Here is a 19,755-nt window from a genome sequence, read left to right as displayed (position 1 = left end):
AGTTCTTTCTTTCTTTCTTTGTAATTAATATTTTTTGGAGTGATACTTGGAAACTATGTAAATATCCTGATCATCATCAAACTTTTTACTTATTCATTTTATATCTAATGGTTTCCTATTTTATTCAGTGAGTTTAATCTGTTATTATCGTTATTTTGATGCTCAGATTGTCCTCTGTTTGGCCAGAGGAGCCCCGTCATGGTGGTTTCAGTATCCTTTTGATATGTCCAATCATTCTTTAAGCACTTCCTTGCTTTCTGGCACAAGATATTTCAGGTTCATCCTGGACTTTTCCTAACCAAGTAGAGGAATCAGGCATTTCTCCAAGGATCCCTGGTTCTTGTTAGAAGCCAAGATAAGGAGAGTAGATGTGCTTCCTGCTATTGGCATATCACTGCTCTTAGGCCTGCTTAGTTAGAACTAAGAGCTAGAGAATATATATGTATGTACATACATTTACATCTATATTTCTGTATTAAAAGACATTAGTTCACACTGCTACCTTCAATTCCGGTCCAATAGCACAGAGTTTATTCTTCTCTATTTTTCGTATTTGTAATTCCCTTCTCTGATTGTAAAAAAACTAACTCCAGTTATCCTTAATATATTAATTTATTTGGTCAGTCTCCCCTGTATATAACCAGTCTCCTTTTCTGCCACCACTCCATACCCCCTCCCTACACAAATCCCTCTTTACCACACATGGTTCTGATACCTCCTGCTAGGTAGCTCTCCCAGGTGGATGCCTTCCTCAAAGAATAGTGGTATAAGGAATTAGACCTCTTACCTGGCCGCTTGATTGAAGCATTCTATTATATACAGAGTTCATTTACTTATAACTCATTTTAGGACTGCAATTTTATAAATTTTTATTTTAAAACTTTAGAAAAATTAGAATTTGAGACATTGAACTTCATCTTTGTTTTGACTGAAAGGTAATTTTATCATAAAGCTGCAAATCCTACTGGTTTTATATTTTAAATAGATGAAATCTAAACTTTGCTGATGAGGGAATATTCTGGTAAGCAATTATTTTCTTATTTGAAAAGTATCATTTCTGCTTAGCTTCCTTATTAAGCCACATGATTTAACTATTTTATGCTTTTTGTTTATTGTGTAGCAAAAGAAGAAAAGAAAATTTCTTAGAAATTACCGAATTTTATGACTAGATATTTTGTGGTCATTTTTTGCGTTTTTCAACGAGAAATTATTTCCTTAAGCTTTACATGAAAAATGGTTGCCTGGTACTTTAATAAAGTTTTCCAGATGGATTGATAGTTCTAAATGGCTGAAAATTTAACCTACTTTGTACATTTTTTGAACTTTTTTTAAATACGCAGTATTTTCATGTTCTAATAAAGTAATTCATAAAAGTTAACATGGTGGTGTTGCCTTCACTGTGAAAAATGGTTTACTTATTTTTCTTTTTTGACAGAGCAAATTCGATTAAAGAATATCAGAAAAGTGTATGGAAGATGTATGTGGTATCGCTTACGGTTATTAAAACCTCAGCCAAATATTATTCCTACAGTGAAGTAAGTAATGGATTTAAATAAACACGATGCTTACTCTTTGCTAGATATATGAAATAGGGGTATGATGAATAAGACACTGTACCTGTGAAAACTTGTAGCCAATCCAGGTGATTAGTAAGTTTGAGAATTGTGTCTCAACAGAGTGGCTTAGAAGATCAAAGGAGGGAGACTGTACATCTGACTTGGGAGCAGAGGAACACCGTGTGTCAGGATTCGAATTTTATCTTAAAGGCTATATGGGGGAATTTTAAAAGATTTTAAAAGCAGAAAAGTGACATGGTCAAGTTTGTATTTCATGGTGATAATTAAGATTTATTGAGCACATACTGTATGCCAGATGCTATGCTAGGATTTTTATATATTATCTCATTTAATTCTGTGTTAACTTCAGGGCAGATGTTTTGGCTGCTTTTCCTCACATGAGAGAAAAGATGAGGTAACTTGACGGAGGTCATGCAGCTAGGAGTGATGGAGTATGGATTTAATGACTTGGTATTTTGGCAGTCTCATCTGTTAAAATAGGCCGTTAGCAAGGTAAATTAGAGCTGACCTACTTGATTCTGTGAGACTCTGAGGTGTGCTGGGTTTAGAGCCTAGGCTTCAGACCTTCATTCCAGGTCATCAGTTCAGAGGTAGTAGATGAAACTGACAGGAGGTGAAAGAGTTGCTATTATTGGAGAACTGTATCTTGTGAATTACCTACACGTATCTAGCAGAGGAAATTAGAACCAGTTATTTTTTAATCTTGGTTTAAATGATGCCTTCCAATTTATCTGTGTAACTTCAGGGAGTTTTAATAGTTTTTCTTACTCTTTGTGAGGTTTGACTGCTTAATTTAGTTTCATTGTAGGGGGTGTTAGGTGTTAGGAGTTCTTCAGTGATGTGAAACCAAAGGCAAAACTAGTCTTTACAAGGAGTAATTTTATACTCATTGTTCATTCTTTGCCGTTGGCACTCATTTTAAATTAAACTTTTATGAGGCTGCAAGGTAGATATTTTTTTCTTTCAAGTTTCTTCTCTTTTTGGGTTTTGGTCAGTACTTGTAGGTATCTGAACCTCATTTTTCAAGGTTAAAAAAACCTGAGATTCTCTTCATGATTAGTAACTGATTTACCTAAATGAAAGTACAGTTTAAGGGTTGCATAGGTCAAAAAGAATTAAGTAGACACTGATTACAATTATTTAGTTAAAGTCAGAAACCATCAAAACCTTTCTGGGGTTTATCTCTGAAGCGTCCTTTCAAAATCAAGTAATCATTGTGTAATGCTCCTCTTCTGACAGCATCACTGAAACGTGTATGTAATTTCTGGAAGTTGCTTCCAAAATGACATTTAAAGTATGCTTAAAAAGTGCAAGACCTTAAATTTTCAATTTATTATTTATTCATCAAGTAGTTACTGTGTGCCTCCTGTGTGTTAGGTATTATACTGAATGCTGGATGTACGGCGATTAGCAAGATAGATACAGTTCAGCAACTTAGTCTTGAGGGATATTAGCAAGTAAACAGATAATGATAATAGTTTAATAAGGACTGTGAGGAGGGTGCCATGAAAGGGCAGAAGGAAGGACTTCCAACTGTGATTTGGGACAAAGAAGGCTTCCCTGAGTTAGGAAGGTCCAAGCTGAAATCTGAAATTTGAGTAAGAGTTACTAATAACAACCAGTAGCTAACATGAATTGATCATTTACTACTTGTGAGCCACCTTCTAAGTGCTCTATATACCTAATCTCATTTTAATTCTCACACTTACCCTAGAAATTGGAAACTGAGATGGAAAAGGGTAAGTGATTTGTCAGGGCTACTCAGTTAATAAGGGTGAAGCTGGGAGTTGAACCCAGATATTTTCGTTCCAGAGTCTATGTTCTTAGTATCTCTCCTTAGATAACAAAGTAAAAGTAGGGGAGTGTTCCGTCTGGGTAGGGTTCTCTCTTCCTTGGACAATATATAGTAGTATATGGAAAGTAGGTTGAAGTTAAAACCCATTTTACGTGCACTTAGATTAGGGTATTATTTTGAGCAGATGGAAGAAAATTTTCACCTGAGTGCCAACTGTGTTAAAGTTAATCTGGGGTTAGTCAAATGGAATAAGAGTCTGTGCTCTCAAGGAGCTTTCATTGAGTTAGATGATGAAAGTCATTGTTTGTGCTTCTTTGTTGCTATAACCACATCCCAGTTAATTAGCTTGACAATGGGTAAAGGCTGCTTTTTGGAGGATGGATGGAGTTGAATCTTGAAGAATGAGTGGAGTTTGGATAGGCAGAAATGGGGAAGGGCCATCCAGGAGAGATCCAAGAGAGCAAAAACATGATGGTGGAAAAAGCTGAGGGAACGCTGGGAGATGAAGAGTTGTTTTGTGTGAAAAATTGGGGTGATAAAGGTAAGAGGCAGGTTGGAACTGGATCTTGGGAGGTTCATTTCAAATAAGTAAGTTTAAGCTGGGTTCCTACCAAAAGAGCTTTAAACACATGGAGAGTTTTCATTCTGTTATTTTGTTTGATTAGGCCTCCTATGATGCATTTTATGTCTCTTAACAGTTCCTGCTCATTGTAACAAACTTTAATGATACAAAGAGTTAAAAAAATTACTCAATTTCATCGCCTAAAGATAGTCACTAATAGTGTTAATAAGATAATTATCTATTAAACTTTTGTTTATATTAATACTTTTTTATTTACAAAAATAGGATTATATTATATATACAGCTTTGAAAATGGTTTCCTTATTTCATTTAACTATGCAAGGTGGACAGTCTTTCACAGAAAATACTACTTTTAATGGCAGTATTATATTTCACTGTACTGATGTCCCATTAATTTATTATTTGTCCAGTACTCTATTAATGTATTGGTAGACATTAAGAGAGTCCCTCCCTCCCCTTTTTTTTTGCTGTTATATACATCTGTAACCATCCTTTTACACTTTATGCACTTAGTTCTAGCTGATTTCCTTTGAAATTCCTTGAAGAGGGATGGATTGATAGATAAAAGTGTATGTACTTCTTTAGGGCTTTTGATACACTATTGCCAGATATTTCTTCAGAATGTAGATTTTATGAGAGTTCCTTTTTCTTTAGCCTCTGCAACACTGGTAATATCAATCTTTTGAATAGTTCTACTAAACAAAACATTGGAGGGAGAAGAAATTTTTTCAAATTATGTGTTGTTTTGTGTCCTTTTTATTTTTGGGGGGGTTATTATGGATGTGGAAACCCTGGTGGCATAGTGGTTAAGTGCTACGTATGCTAACCAGAGGGTCGGCAGCTTGAATCCACCAGGTGCTCCTTGGAAACTCTGTGGGGCAGTTCTACTCTGTCCTATAGGGTCACTATTAGTCGGAATCGACTTGACGGCACTGGGTTTGGTTTTGGTTTGTATTATGGATGTATTGTGGTTTATTTAATTAAAAAAAAATAGACATTTAAGTTGTTTCCAAAGTTTTACTATTATAAACAAGGCTAAGACCAATTATTTTTCTTAGGCTGTCTTACTAAAGGTAGACTTGGTAGGTCAAGAGCAATTATTTTTTACTTTAAATGGTTTATTGAAAACTTCGTATTTGTACTTTTGATCTAATTTAATGGATCCAATAAGTTAGTAGGTTGAATTAACTTCTTTATTTAACATCCTGTAAATTGTAACCGAGAGGCTCTATTATATGCAAGGCACTGTACAAGATTTTGGAGAATTCAAAGGAGAAAAGACCGTCCCTGCTGTAACAGTTTGCAACCCAGTGATGGTAGAATTTGCGTCTGTGAATCAATAACATAGTGATAAGGACCTGCCTTAGATTGTTTTATGCCTTGATCGTGCCATAATGCCTTTAGACTCAAAGGGAAGTTGTACAGATGTATTTATTTGTAATTCACTTATCTTTTTCCTCAACAGGAAAATAGTTCTGCTTGCAGGATGGGCATTGCTTTTATTCCTTACATACAAAGTTTCCAAAACAGACCGAGAATATCAAGAATACAATCCTTATGAAGTATTAAATTTGGATCCCGTAAGTAGTATTTTTTATGTAATGCACATTCATTTAATGATTTCATGAAAATGCTGTAGGCCCACATCGTAAAAGAAATTAGGTCATGCCTAAAGAAATCAGACTGATCAGGTAACATTTTTTTCTTAAAATAAAGTATCTAACCCATTATTTTTCCAATGTGTATATATTTTTCAAGCACCACAAGTTGATTGCTATGCTTTTAGAGATTGACTTGTAATTGCTAAAATGTAAGACTATTTGAAGATGAGATGAGAAGTTAGCATATTTTTAAAAAGCACTCTGTAAAATTGATTTGATGCAAAATAAAACCAGGAACATTGTTTACATTATTAGTTGAATAATAAAAATCTTAGGGCCTTGTGTTTGTTGATACTTGGGTAGTGTGTTAAGTCATGATTGGAATCTTCTAAAGAACCAGTGTGGTGGTCAGTGTTACAGAAATTCAGGTTAATGCTGGGTGCGCCCCTCAGGTGATCTTTTGATTGCGTTTGAGTGATGGGACCCAGTAGAAAAGTAGTCTTGTAGGTCTGTCAGAGAATATTAGAACTGAAGTGAATGGTGGAGATCATTTAGCCTTTTTTAGACAGAGAAAAGGAGGCCTGGGAAATTTTTGACTTTTCTGGGATCCCATAGCTTCTTAGTGGACAAGCTGAATTTAATGCTTTTTCCATTTTTCCCCCGAATCCCTTCCTTTTACATCTAGTCTCTGCTAAGTAGATGGCTTGATTCAAAGATTAATATAATACAAAGTAAGGAGTATATTTATCTTATAATTTTTTGCTTTGTAGAAGAGAAGTTTGTATATCATTAATTTTTCTTATTGTGATGATCCTAGCCATCAAAAGAGGTTTTCTAAGATTAAAAGGTTTCAAGGCAGTTTAATGCTATAAGAAAGCAACATAAAAATTCATGAGTCTTGGAGAATCCAGCTAACTAATTAGGAAACAATTAAGGTAAACTTATTAAATGTTTACTTAATATTGAAATAATGACAAGCAGATGAAACCAAACCACGTATTTCTCATATTATAAAGGAAGCAGTTTACCTTTGATTTGAGGATTGTTTTAGTCGCACTGAATTTACTCTGATCATCTTGATATTAAATGCCAGTATCCTTTTATATGTAAATGTGGCATTATGTGGCTTCACTGGCAAATCCTCAGTGCCTAGCATGCTGTATGGCACATAGTAAGTGCTCAATAAAACAGATAAACTGGACAAAATATATTTTTACTTAAAAATATATTTAAAATATGAGGGATGAAATTTATGAGACAAAATGTATGAGATGGAACTTTTCATTTCTTAAAATATTTTTCAAGTAGTTCATGTTTTCATTTCAGAATAAAATGTGTTATTTCTTTATAGCATTGTGCTTATTTTTATTAACACAAAGCTTTTCCTTTTAGGGGGCAACAGTAGCAGAAATTAAGAAACAGTATCGTTTGTTGTCACTTAAATATCATCCAGATAAAGGAGGCGATGAAGTCATGTTCATGAGGATAGCAAAAGCTTATGCAGCGTAAGTATGATAGAAGCCATTACATATCTCTATGGGTGGTGAAGATAATTTTCTGTTTTAAATAAAATAATAACCAAAGTAGTTGTTACACACTTTAATTAAATACTGACTTCATAACGTTGAGTCTATCATTAACGGAACTACCTGGCAGCCCTGCAGTGATAATTTAGTTAAACCTTAATTTTAAGTAACGTAGAGAGTTGGCACTCATGGAAGTGCTTTTGCCATGTGAACTCAGTTAAGTAGTAAGTGGTATGTTAATTGAACCATTTTCTAAGCATCCTGAAAGAAGGGGGTATACTTATACCTTATTTTCCTTTTTCTAGGCTTTTTGTTAGACTAGGTCCATCTCTCTTGTTTTGCACTGTAGCTTGTCGCATTTAAATTCTTTAAAGATAAATTTCATTTTTGGCGTCTTTTTCTTTTTAGAGTTTCTTTATGCTGGATTATTCCTGGTTACTTGCTAATTACTAGTTGAGATGCTGTGAATTTTTAAGGCCTCCTATTTAAGTGCTCAGAAACTTTTTCTTCAGGAATCTTTTCAGAACTTGCTAATCATATTTTCCTTATTGGCTTAGAATGTAGACATAGGTGAGGTGGGCTTAGAATGCAGACAGTGTGTCATGGTCAAGATACATATATTTTTTACACATGCATTATATGCGTAGACATTTACCTGTGCATTTATAAACTTCAATGAACATTTTGTGCACACTTTGGGAAACAATAGAGTACAGGTAGTCCCCAACTTATGACATACAGTCGTCCCTCAGTATCCGCGGGGGATTGGTTCCAGGACCCCCATGGATACTAAAACCCGAGGATGCGCGAATCCCTTATAAAAATGGCGTAGTGTTTGTGTAAACCTAGTAAACCTATGTACATCCTCCCATATTCTTTAAATCATCTCTAGGTTGCTTATAATACCTAATACAATGTAAATGCTATGTAAGTAGCCATTGTACAGTACCGTATTATTTAGGAAGTGGTGGCAAGATACAAGACGAACAACGTTCAGACAAATGACTGCTGGAGAGAAACTGCGGATCTGTGGAATGGTGGGTGGTGACAGCAGAGTATGCCTACATTCCATTTGCTTGGATTCAGTGTGCTTGGTGGGCAAGCTTTGCTTTTTGGAACTTTTTTTTTTGTGAATATTTTAGATTTCTGGTTGGTTGAATCTGTGGATGCAGAACCCACGGATACAGCAGGCCGGCTGTATTTGAGTTGTGACGAATCACACCCGTGACCATCCTTTTCTTTTTTTGTACATCTTATTGATAGTAATATGTACTACATACAGTGTTGCAGCATGTAATTTGCTGATACTGTTCTAATGCTAATCCCCTTTATAAATTGGATTTATAAAGATACTGATAATAAAAGGCAATAATAATGAAAACTAAAAAAAAAAAACAAAGTTTAGAACCAAGCCATCAGAATGGAACCCCAATGTAAGTCAGTGATCGTTGTTGTTGTTGTTAGGTGCCGTCGAGTCGGTTCCGACTCATAGCGACCCTGAGCACAACAGAAAGAAACACTGCCCGGTCCTGCACCATCCTTACAATTGTTGTTATGCTTGAGCTCATTGTTGCAGCCACTGTGTCAGTCCACCTCGTTGAGGGTCTTCCTCTTTTCCGCTGACCCTGTACTCTGCCAAGCATGATGTCCTTCTCCAGAGACTGATCCTTCCTGACAACAAGTCCAAAGTATGTAAGACACGGTCTTGCCATCCTTGCTTTTAAGGAGCATTCTGGTTGTACTTCTAAGACAGATTTGTTCATTCTTTTGGCAGTCCATGGTATATTCAATATTCTTCGCCAACACCACAATTCAAAGGCATCAACTCTTCTTCCGTCTTCCTTATTCATTTTCCAGCTTTCACATGCATATGATGCAATTGAAAATACCATGGCTTGGGTCAGGTGCACCTTAGTCTTCAGGGTGACATCTTTGTTCTTCAACACTTTGAAGAGGTCCTTTGCAGCATATTTGCCCAGTGCAATGTGTCTTTTGATTTCTTGACTGTTGCTTCCATGGCTGTTGATTGTGGATCCAAGTAAAATGAAATCCTTGACACCGTCAATCTTTTCTCCATTGATCATGATGTTGCTCATTGGTCCAGTTGTGAGGATTTTTGTTTTCTTTAGGTTGAGGTGTAATCCATACTGAAGGCTGTGGCCTTTGATATTCATTAGTAAGTGCTTCAAGTCCTCTTCACTTGCAGCAGGCAAGGTTGTGTCTTCTGCATAATGCAGGTTGTTAATGAGTCTTCCTCCAATCCTGATGCCCTGTTGTTCTTCATATAGTCCAGCGTCTCAGATTATTTGTTCAGCATACAGATTGAATAGGTATGGTGAAAGAATACAACCCTGACGCACACCTTTCCTGACTTTAAACCAATCGGTATCCCCTTGTTCTGTCCGAACAACTGCCTCTTGATCTATGTAAAGGTTCCTCATGAGTACAATTAAGTGTTCTGGAATTGCATATATATAAAATTAAAAGAAGTAGTTATTCCTTGGGTGTTAATATTACAAGAGAACTTATGGTAGTTACATTCCCACACAGCTCTTACACTAATTTAAAGAATAAAATGTTGTAGCTGTTAGGTGCCATTAAGGCAGTCCCAACTCATAGCGACCCTATATGTGACAAAACGAAACGCTGCCTGGTTTTGTGCCATCCTCACCATTCTTGCTATGTTTGAGCCCATTGTTGGCAGCCACTGTATCAGTCTATCTTGTTGAGGGTCTTTCTCTTTTTCGCCGACCCTCTACTTTACCAAGCACGATGTGCCTCCCCCGGGACTGGTCCCTCCTCATAACACGTCCAGAGTGTGTGAGGTGAAGTCTCGCAATCCTCACTTCTAAGGAGCATTCTGGCTGTACTTCTTCCGAGACAGTTTTGTTCTTCTGGCAGTCCGTGGTATATTCAATATTCTTTGCCAACACCTAAATTTAGATATATCAATTCAATAAAAAATATGACTCAATAACCCATTGCCGTCAAATCAATTCCTATTCATTGTGACCCTGTAGGACAGAGCAGAACTGCTTCATAGGGTTTTCAAGGTTGTTATCTTTACAGAAGAAGACTGTCACATCTTTCTCCTGAGAAGTGGCTGGTGGGTTTGAACTGCTGACCTTTGAGTTAGTAGCCAAGTGCTTAACCACTGCACCACCAAAGCGCCTTAATATTAAAAATATTAAGTAAATAGTAGGGTACTCAGATAATAGTAGCAAACTGTGAAGGTGACATGTGACTGACAGTCCTTTGGGAAATACTGTTTGTGGAATTTAAAATTAACTTTACCCAAAGAATTTGATCTTTGTCCTTAGTTCCTGAGAGATAACCTCTAAAACCTTGAAACTTTTCCAGTAATCAAGTACCTGATGAGGCTTCCTCCGGATCACACCTAACCTAACAGTTTATGTTAATGAAGTGACTCTTAGATGGGGGCTGGTCAGGCCAGAAAGACTCACTGAATAATATCAGCCTACTGATATGGACCAACCTCTGGGGAGAAGGGCTAGAGTTTGAATTATGTAATGACACCCCCAGTAAAGGCTGTGGATACAGAAGCTGTGGATTGGTGATAGATAGCGATGTACATGGGTGGTAGCTTGTTTCTCTTTTGGAACCTCATGCTCCCTAGACCTCGCCCTATTCATGTCTTCATTCGTTTCCTAAATTTTATAATAAAGCTGTAATCATAGGTATCATGCTCGAGTTCTGTGAGTTGTTCTAGTGAATTATTGAACCTGTGTCAGTTAGGAAGTGAGAGGCCTGGGGACCCCTGAGCTTATGGCTGGCATCCTGAAGGGGTAGTGAGAAAATCCCAAATTTGTAGCCAACAGGTTAGAAGTTATGGTGTTATGGGAATCTCTGAGCTTGTGGCTGACATTTGAGGTCTTGGGCAGACTTGGCAGTCTGGAGTACTGTGCCGTTTAATTTGTAAGGTCTGACCTAGCTCTGGGGGGTTAGGGTCAGAGGAAGAGGTGTTGCATGCACAGCTGATGTCAGAACACAAGTGAACAGAATTGATAATAGATTGAGATTGGATTTAATTGATCCTTACAGTTTTTTTTTTTTTACAGTTTGGTGTCAGAGAAGTGGAATTTTAACTTTTCCCCTGTCTTACTCATTTTTGTGTTTAGTAAAGTGTATTGACTGGACTCCCCTTCTACCCCCCTTTTTATGGATTGATGGTTATCTATATCAATTGCTGTATGATTCTGTAGTAAAGCAATGCTCTCAGGTGCTTCTTAAATGTGTACTACTTTTTCTGCACAGCAGATTCCTGCTGATTGATGTCTTTGAGTTGGTATCTCCTTTCATCCCTTTTTCAGTGTGTCTACTTCAATTATTGACTTTATACGAATATTGCATTGCTTTAATTGCTGTCTTCAGGTAATTTAAGAAGAACTGAAGATTTCTAGAAATCATATAGCCAAAGTTATTAAATTAGTAGCTTTACTTTTAGTGTTTTTGGTGTAGACTTTTTCCTTCAGTCTTCAACCATTGTAACATTTTCAAGTTCATGGTTTTGTTCTCAGATTGCTGGGAATCTGATTTTTTTTTTCTATGTTAATATAAATACGATATTTCAATGAGAAATAAACTTTCAAAAAATAGTGAGAAGAGTGGCATTGTTTTACATTTTTATAAATCTCTTCAATGTCTGTGTTCAATGCATTGTGATTTATTGTTTTGATTAAAGTATATAGAGAAAACCTGACCTCACGTAGCTGGAAAAGGGAGAGTATTTAAAAAAAAAAAAAATTTTTTTTTCTTCCTCAGACAGTTGTGGATACTCTTCTTTGGTCCTATGCCAAAACTCCAATAAAGGGTAGTTTCTTAAAGGTTAGTTGCGGTGTCAATGAACTTACCTTACTCTGCTACATTAAAATCCTTTGGTCTATCTTGTACTTTGAATCTTTTACCCATACATGATTTTCTAACATTAGGAATCTGATTCTTGATGATGTATGGTCACTATTTTAAAAAGTGCAGAAGAATAATGTAAGACCTTTGATTTTTAAACTCAGTTACATGATGAAGGTACAGAATATTTTGTATGTTAAATATCTTGAACAGTTGATGATGGTCTGTCAGTCAAATGAAGAATTAAAATGATTGTGGGATCCAGAGCTTTGAGATCTTCTAACTTGCACAAGTATAGATTAGATCAAAAGGTGTTTCTATTACTGAAAAAAAGTTTTGAGTGATTGAATTGAAACTGCTGTCTTATGTATAACTATAGCAGCCTAAGTATAACTCAAGCAGCTTATGGAATGCGGTTGTAGGTGTTGATCTGCAAAGTTTTTTAGGATTTGGCTTTGGTTATTCAGGAAATTTTCTCTTCTTGTGTTTGATCGCATACCAGCTGGGTTATTCTTATTTCTTCATACCAGGTTCTAACATAAGGGAGATGAGGTCTGGTTATTTTTGAGGGATTAGACCAACTGTTGAATTCTCTGATTCATTCTTCTGGATACAATTGGAACTTGGTTTTCCAGTGTAAAAACCTATCTTTAGGCTACTTTATACCCAGTGGGCAGCATAGTTATTATATTTAAGGTATTTTAGTTTTTAAGAAGCCATGTGTTTTCATGCACTTCTGCACATGATTGTGTAACTTAATTCTACACAAACTGTACACATGGTCACTCATAAAATTTAGGGGAAATATTCTCTAGGTCAGGATTTACAATCTAAGGTCTCTGGGATTGTATAGAGAATTAATATGTTTGTACATGTGCATTTTTTCTAGGATAGAGGGTCTGTAGATTTCATTACATTCTTAATAGGATGTAAAAACTACACACACACAAAACCAGTAGCCATTGAGTGAATTCTGGCTCACGGCAACTTCATGTGTGTCAGTAGAGCTGCGCTCCGTAGGGTTTTCAATGGTTGGTTTTTCTTTTCTTTTTGTTTTTAACTGGTCTTTATTGGCTTATATGCCAAGTTTAATTTTGGTTTTATGCAGTTTGCATAGCTCATGATTAGTTTCTAGTGAAAAACTAGATGTGTTGTCAGTGACCTTGAAGAAGATTGGGGTGACAGTAGCAAACAGAAAAATTTGAAGAAGAGGCATAACTTTTGAAGTAGAAAGGTCAGCAAGAACTGCTTCAGCTGCAGCCAGTAATGTCACCTCCCTCAGGTTCACTGCTCGGAAGGCAGCCGTTGCCAGGACAGCAAGAATTTCTAAAGAGTTGTATCCTAAGATTTCTATCCTGCAGAAACAAGAGTTGATCAGTAGCTAAGTACCCAGGTAAAGCTCGAACCATCTATTTAAATGATACGCGAAGCGGTTGAGCCCCAATTCCACGTAGATGATAAAAGAGTTGAGGAAGATATGTTTGAAGAAGAGTTTCAAATAGCAAACACAGTGACACAATAGCAGAAGGCTGAGAAGAGATGGAATGGAGTTTGAAAAAAAAAAGTGCATACATCTCACGGAATATGTGAAACAATTTGGAAGGCTCGTGTATAGAAAACAGTGGCACAATACATGTTGAAAATCCATGAAAAGGGATTACACCATTTGGTAGATAAAAGATGGCATATTCTTCTAGTCCTAGATTTCCACTTATGTATGATTTCGGTGATGAAGCACTGTTGTATGCAGAGTGATCCAGCATGGATGTATCTCAGGAAAACCAGAGTAATACCTGATATAAGTAATCTTCAAATACAAAATAATAATCATCATTGCTTGTTAGACCGTCCACCAAAAGGTCATGTTGTATCACATTGGTCTTCAGCTGCTCATGGTACAAGATACCCACAGGCTGACTGAAAGTATTTGAAATGAGAGTCCACAGTTCATCTCCCAGTGCTATGGGACTTCCTTGTCTGATACACTGCTGAGCAGCAGCACTATCTTGTTCTGCTAAAACTTCTGCCCTATATGTACATGCTCATTTTCAAAAAGTTCAGGAGGCACTTGTGTAGAATCATCTGGACCCAGTTGTCCTGTATTTAAGCTGAGTTCTACAAAGAATTCTTTCAATTCAGGAATGTCTTTTACTTTCAGAAGAACTTGGATTAAATGCAGATGCGTCCTGAAACTAAGAGAATCACTATTTTCATAATTTGGGTTGCAAAGATTAATTAATACCTCAAGAAAATCCTTAGGTGCATAAACAGGTCTGAAAAGGCTTAAATCTGGTTTATCAGTTTCCATTTCATTCCATTTGTTGAAAAGTTCTTTCTGTTCCCCAACAGGCCTCTTTTGTGCCAGTAGAATACTGAGTTCAATGAACATACTATTTCAACTTTTCAGAATTCTTTTTTCCCAACTTCCCTGTGCTTTCCTCCTGTATACCGAAGGTTCTTTAAGATGTTCGAGAGGGGCAACAGGATGACTAGGTAAAGGAAACGTACTCAATTCACTATAAACAGCATATTGAAGTTTCTTGTCCCAACCTGATATTTTAAAGAACTCCTTAAGATCTTGTTTGAGTGATTCAAGTTTAATCTCAGGTCTCTGAAGACTGATCTTGAGTGCCATTCATGCCTTCTCCAATGCCCAGTTGTTTTCCCTTGGCATATTCATACCATATCATTTGCATTCTTCTTTCAGTCATTAATTGAATACTTTCTATGTGCCAAGTGTGAATACTTACTATGTACCAGGCGTATTAGTCAATCCTCACAAAATGGGACTTAAATTTCCGAGTGGAATGGAGTAGCTGGTAGCTGATCAGCACCCCCACTCAGAACAGCCAGGCTTGCCACTGCAGCTGAGTGTACAAATTGGTGTCTTTGAGCTTTTGGACTATATGAGCAATAATGAGAGACAGAGCCGACCTTCCTGTAACATTTCCCTTGCCCTAGCTGCCAAAGTGTGGGGACAGGCCTCCAGCAGAGAGAGAACGGGCTACTGGGTCCCACTCTGGGCCAGTGACTCTTCTGTGGGACCTTATTACGTTGGGATTTCTCTGGCGGGTGTTACCTGGCAACTCTCACTGATTTTTTGGAAGTAGTTTGCTAGGCCTTTCTTCTGAAATGCCTCTGGGTAGTAGACTTAAACTGCCATCCTTTCAGTTAGCAGCCAAGTGTATGACTCCCCAAAAGTTAAGGGATATAAGTATATTTAGAAACTTCGCAGTAATTGAACTTCTAAAAATTACCTTTGTGTCATTGATCTTGTTCAGGCTTGTTACATATGTGTTATAATGAAACCACATAGCTTTTAGGTACTTTAAGTCTTAGGAATGTTATTATGCTAAAGCACTGATAAGTAGCAAAAAATCAGTTGCTTTCTTATACTGACTTTTTTTTTTTGTCAGTTACATTTATTTATTTATCTTCTGGAAGTATAATTTTAGAGATGTGCTGTTTTCATTTGACTGGGGCCCTTAACCCTTTGGTAGTCTCAAGATCTCCGCCATAAAGTTAATAATTTGTAAATAAATCTTTAAATTTATCAAAGGAGTTCAGGTAGTTGGAAATCCAAAGTGTTGGAGCTGAAGGGGTCCTGAAGGCCCTCTTGACTGCCACTGTACAGTCTTGTTGGCAGAGGTCATATTTTGTACTTCTTTGCTTTCTCTTTTCAGTACCTAATGTAACATTGGATAAAAAAAAACCCAGTGCCGTTGAGTTGATTCCAACTCATAGCGACCCTATATATGTTTTAAATATTTAAATGGAATGTGTTATATATTTTCCTGATGCTGAATTTGTCCCTGTGATTTAGTTTTCTAATGTTATTGGGTGATCCTTGGAAATATTCAAGGAGAGGCACCGTGGAAATGTGAAGGAAAGCGGAGTGTCAGGGATTGAATGGCTGTGAGATATGCTGTCTTTCCTTGAAAAATGCAGGCCTGGGATGAGTTTAACTGGGAGATTTCCTTTCCATTCAGGGGAATGTTTGTAGGTGGGGAGTGCACTTGAGGGTATTCCTATATAATCACTAGACCCAAGTACAGTGGCCTCTGAGATCCAAACTTTCTGAAGGTGACCTGTAGTCCTTGTTTTGTGAGAAACAGTATGGACCAGTGGACAAGAACATGGCTTTGGGATCTAATAGGCCTGGTTTGAATCCCAATTCTGCCAGTTACTAGATGGACTATTTGAATAAAATACTTTATTTCTCTGTCTCTTGGATAGAGATTACTGTAAAATGAGGTTAGTAATCAACTCACCTCATTGGGTTATTCTGAAGAGTCAGTGCATACAGTAAGTGCTTACTAGATGTAGGGTCCTTTTCCTCATCCTTTCCGGTGAGAGAATCAGGAGTCAGATGGTTCTCACTCTAACCCAACTAATCCCAAGAAGAACATAATAGACTATGTGGTTGATCAGCTCTTATTGACCAAAATGCTCTAACATAATATATCTCTACCTTCAGTCCTCTGCATCCCATCTTTATGCTTTTTGCTATAGTCACATACATTTTTTTTAATTTCAAATAATTTTAAAACACTATTTTTTATTATTGAGAATATACCCATTTAAACCCATTGCCGTTGAGTCAATTCTGACGCCACCAGGGTTTATTGAGAATATACACTGTAAAAAGATATACCAATTCAGGTTTCTACACATACATTTCAGTGACACTGATTACATTTTTCAAGTTCTGCAAATATTTCCCCCTCCTTTTCTGAGTTGTTCCTCCTCTGTTCATATAAACTCACTGCTCCTAAGGTTCCTATCTAATCTTCGAGTTGCTATTGTCAGACATAATGTGCAAGGCAGACATTCTTTACTAATTAAGCTAGTTTTTTTTTAGAAATCCAGGGATATTTTTGGCTTAAAGTTTAAAGATTATCTCGTGGTTTCAGGGGATTATCCAGCCTCCATGGTTCTAGAAATTCTGGATTCCTTGGGAATTTGAAATTCTGCTCTGCATTTTCCCCGTTTTGATCAGGATTCTTTTATTGAATCTTTGATCAAAATGTTCAGTAATGGTAGCCAGGCACCATCCAGTTCTTTTGGTTTCATGGCAAAGGAGGCAGTTGTTCATCTTATACTGGGTTTTAAAAAGTTGATGATTCGTTTAAGTGCCCAGCATGGTGCCTGTTACACAGCAGTTGTACAAGCTGATTTAATGAATGAGTTATGGGATTGTAAGCAGGCATGTGTATGTGTATGCTGCAGAATCAATACTGCTTCTCTGATGTGAGCTGTGCTTCATTTTACAAAATCTGAGGCCATTATATAGAGAATAAAGAACAGTTCGTTGTGTTGTCATCATCAGAAGGGCAGAAGGGGACAGAGGATTATTTTGGGAAAAAGAATTAGATTAGAAAACAGAATATTGATAGAAATAATAGCTAAAGCTTTGGGTTGGGTAGGCAATTGTACGGGAAACCAGGGCATAATTTTTGAGAAATAGCCCGTTAGCCAAAAAAGAAGTCTCAGCACCAGCTCTTACTAACTTCTCTTAACTTAGAAGAGTAGTGTCAGTCATCTAGTGCTACCATAACAGAAATAGCACAAGTAGATGGCTTTAACAAAGAGAAATTTATTTCCTCAGTAAAGTAGGTCAAAAGTCCAAATTCAAGGTGTCAGTTCCAGGGGAAGGCTTTCTCTCTCTGTCGGCCTTCTCATCAATCTTGCCCCAAACTAGGAGCTTCTTTGCTCAGGAACCCTGGGTCCAGAGGACATGCTCTGCTCCTGGCACTGCTTTCTTGGTGGTATGAGGTTCCCTGTCTCTCTGCTTTCTTCTTTCCTTTTATATCTTGAGAGATTGCCTCAAGACACAATCCGGTTTTGTAGATTGAGTCCTGCCTCACAGCTGCTGCCTACCCTCCCACATTAACAGAGGCAGGATTTACAACATACAGGAAAATCACACAGTACCGGGAATCGTGGCCCAGCCCAATTGATACATACATTTTTGGGGGGACATAATTCAACCCATGACAAGTAGTCACTGTAATTATTCATCATTTCCAGTTTTTAGTTGACCTGTCTATTCTCACTGGCTTCTATATTTTACTGTGGCCTTGGGTCACATGGTGTATGTGAAATATCTAAACAAGGACTAAAGATGTCAAGGTACCTGTTCTCATGAATGATTAAATTGATAAGTTTAATAATATTTTCAAATCATTGAAAACTAGTCAGTGTACTTTTTGCTATTTTATAAAGGTGGTATTCTTGCATTGCCTTTGTCAACTTGGGGCTTTGTTGAATAGAAAATATGTTGCATATTAAGTGCTTAAGTTCTGGGAAATAGAAATGATGGCTAAAATTAGATTAGGACATATGTCTGCCCTGTCTCCTTAGCTACATTGTAAAGTTTTTGAAGGAATTGAATTTTTCTTCTAATGTGTTTTAACATCTACATTGAGACCTGAAATAAAACCACTCTGATTCTGTGCCTTGAACCATTGCTCAGGTCCGGGGTTACGTTTACACTTAGGTGTTTAAAAATCACTGTCACTTTCATATTGCCAGGATTAGGAAGCTGTTGTTTTAGCAGGTTTTTTTTTTTTTGGTTAATAGTTGCTTAGGGGAAATTATGACCTCAGCACAAGGCAAATGACCTGTTCCATAGCAGTGGTTTTTTACAGGTGTTCATTTGTTCTTTGAGAATGTGGTGTCAGTGTTTTGGATAAAGCCGCCATTATTTATTAGGTTAATATTTAAATATGTATGTATTTATCAATATTAAAGTGTAATACATACTTATTGAAGAAAATTTGTAAAATATATGAGGGTATAAAGAAAAAAATTAAAATCACCTGTACTACCCCTTGCCTTCTCAGAAAATGTAGTGGCCTTTAAAGTTTCATCTTCTGACTTGAACTGGCTAAACTTGAGAACCCATGGCCCAACCGGGAAATTATGTTAAGATTCAATAGGTAACATTTTCTGTAATGCAGAATTTCCTGCTCTCTCCTCCTCGCCCTCCCTGTTTTTTCCGTGGTATCAGAGAGGCTTTCCTTGGTTCCCTGAAATTAACATCTTTTAAGAAATGAGTTGTTTGGTTAGTTGAATTTGTATGTATGAGTACCCTCTTTTCAGATATATCTTTCTAATTTTGAAACTTTGTTCTTTTGATGCTAGTTTAACTGATGAAGAGTCTCGAAAAAATTGGGAAGAATTTGGAAATCCAGATGGGCCTCAAGGTGTGTTAAATAATGATTAAATATTGTTGATATGATATGTGTTAATGAAAATGTTAACTAAATTAAAAGGAATATTTTGATTTTCTTAGTTTATGAATAGGAAAATTATTACCATGAGGAGTTAAATAGATATGTAAATTGAGTTGCCTTTATTTTTGTATTTCCTCCTATATACAGGTTTGGAAGATAGAACTAAGGCTGACTCAGGGAGGAGAGTAGCCATGTTATTAGTCATTTCTAGTTTGTAGTTGATAAATTTCCGACTCATAGCGACCTGTAGGACAGAGTAGAACTGCCCCATAGAGTTTCCAAGGAGGAGTTGATAAAAACTGAGTGAGAAAAATCTATTTTTTTTTTTTAGTGACTTCAAACATTTTTGCATGTATTCATCATGTTTATATGAACAGAACACAAAAGAATTTCAGGTTTTTTAAGATTTATTTTTACCTTGAAAAATTTGAAGTTTCAGATAATAAGTCATGTTTCTTAACTTTTGTTTTATGGAGATACACATACTAAGATAATCTTTCTCAAAGTTTTTTGTGGGGGGCAAATTTTGGGGATATAAATAAGTAAAACTGGAAGTCTGTTTCTTTAGA

At 36.6% G+C, this 19,755-nt stretch overlaps 1 protein-coding gene and 1 pseudogene across 1 annotated transcript in view; one reads left to right on the top strand and one right to left on the bottom strand.

Annotated features, from left to right (window-relative positions):
• Positions 1-19,755, top strand: part of SEC63 (SEC63 homolog, protein translocation regulator) — a 78,808-nt gene that overhangs the window by 16,134 nt on the left and 42,919 nt on the right. The window contains exons 2-5 of the mRNA XM_049896107.1: positions 1,436-1,535; positions 5,421-5,535; positions 6,949-7,061; positions 19,095-19,156. Of these exons, the coding sequence (XP_049752064.1) occupies positions 1,436-1,535; positions 5,421-5,535; positions 6,949-7,061; positions 19,095-19,156 (390 nt within the window). The remainder of the gene's footprint in view (positions 1-1,435; positions 1,536-5,420; positions 5,536-6,948; positions 7,062-19,094; positions 19,157-19,755) is intronic.
• LOC126057337 (TBC1 domain family member 19-like) lies at positions 13,024-15,262 on the bottom strand (annotated as a pseudogene).

The sequence above is a fragment of the Elephas maximus genome, chromosome 1 (assembly GCF_024166365.1).
Source record: "Elephas maximus indicus isolate mEleMax1 chromosome 1, mEleMax1 primary haplotype, whole genome shotgun sequence".
In the NCBI taxonomy this organism is placed as follows: Eukaryota; Metazoa; Chordata; class Mammalia; order Proboscidea; family Elephantidae; genus Elephas; species Elephas maximus.
This window is presented reverse-complemented; position numbering and strand designations above follow the sequence as displayed.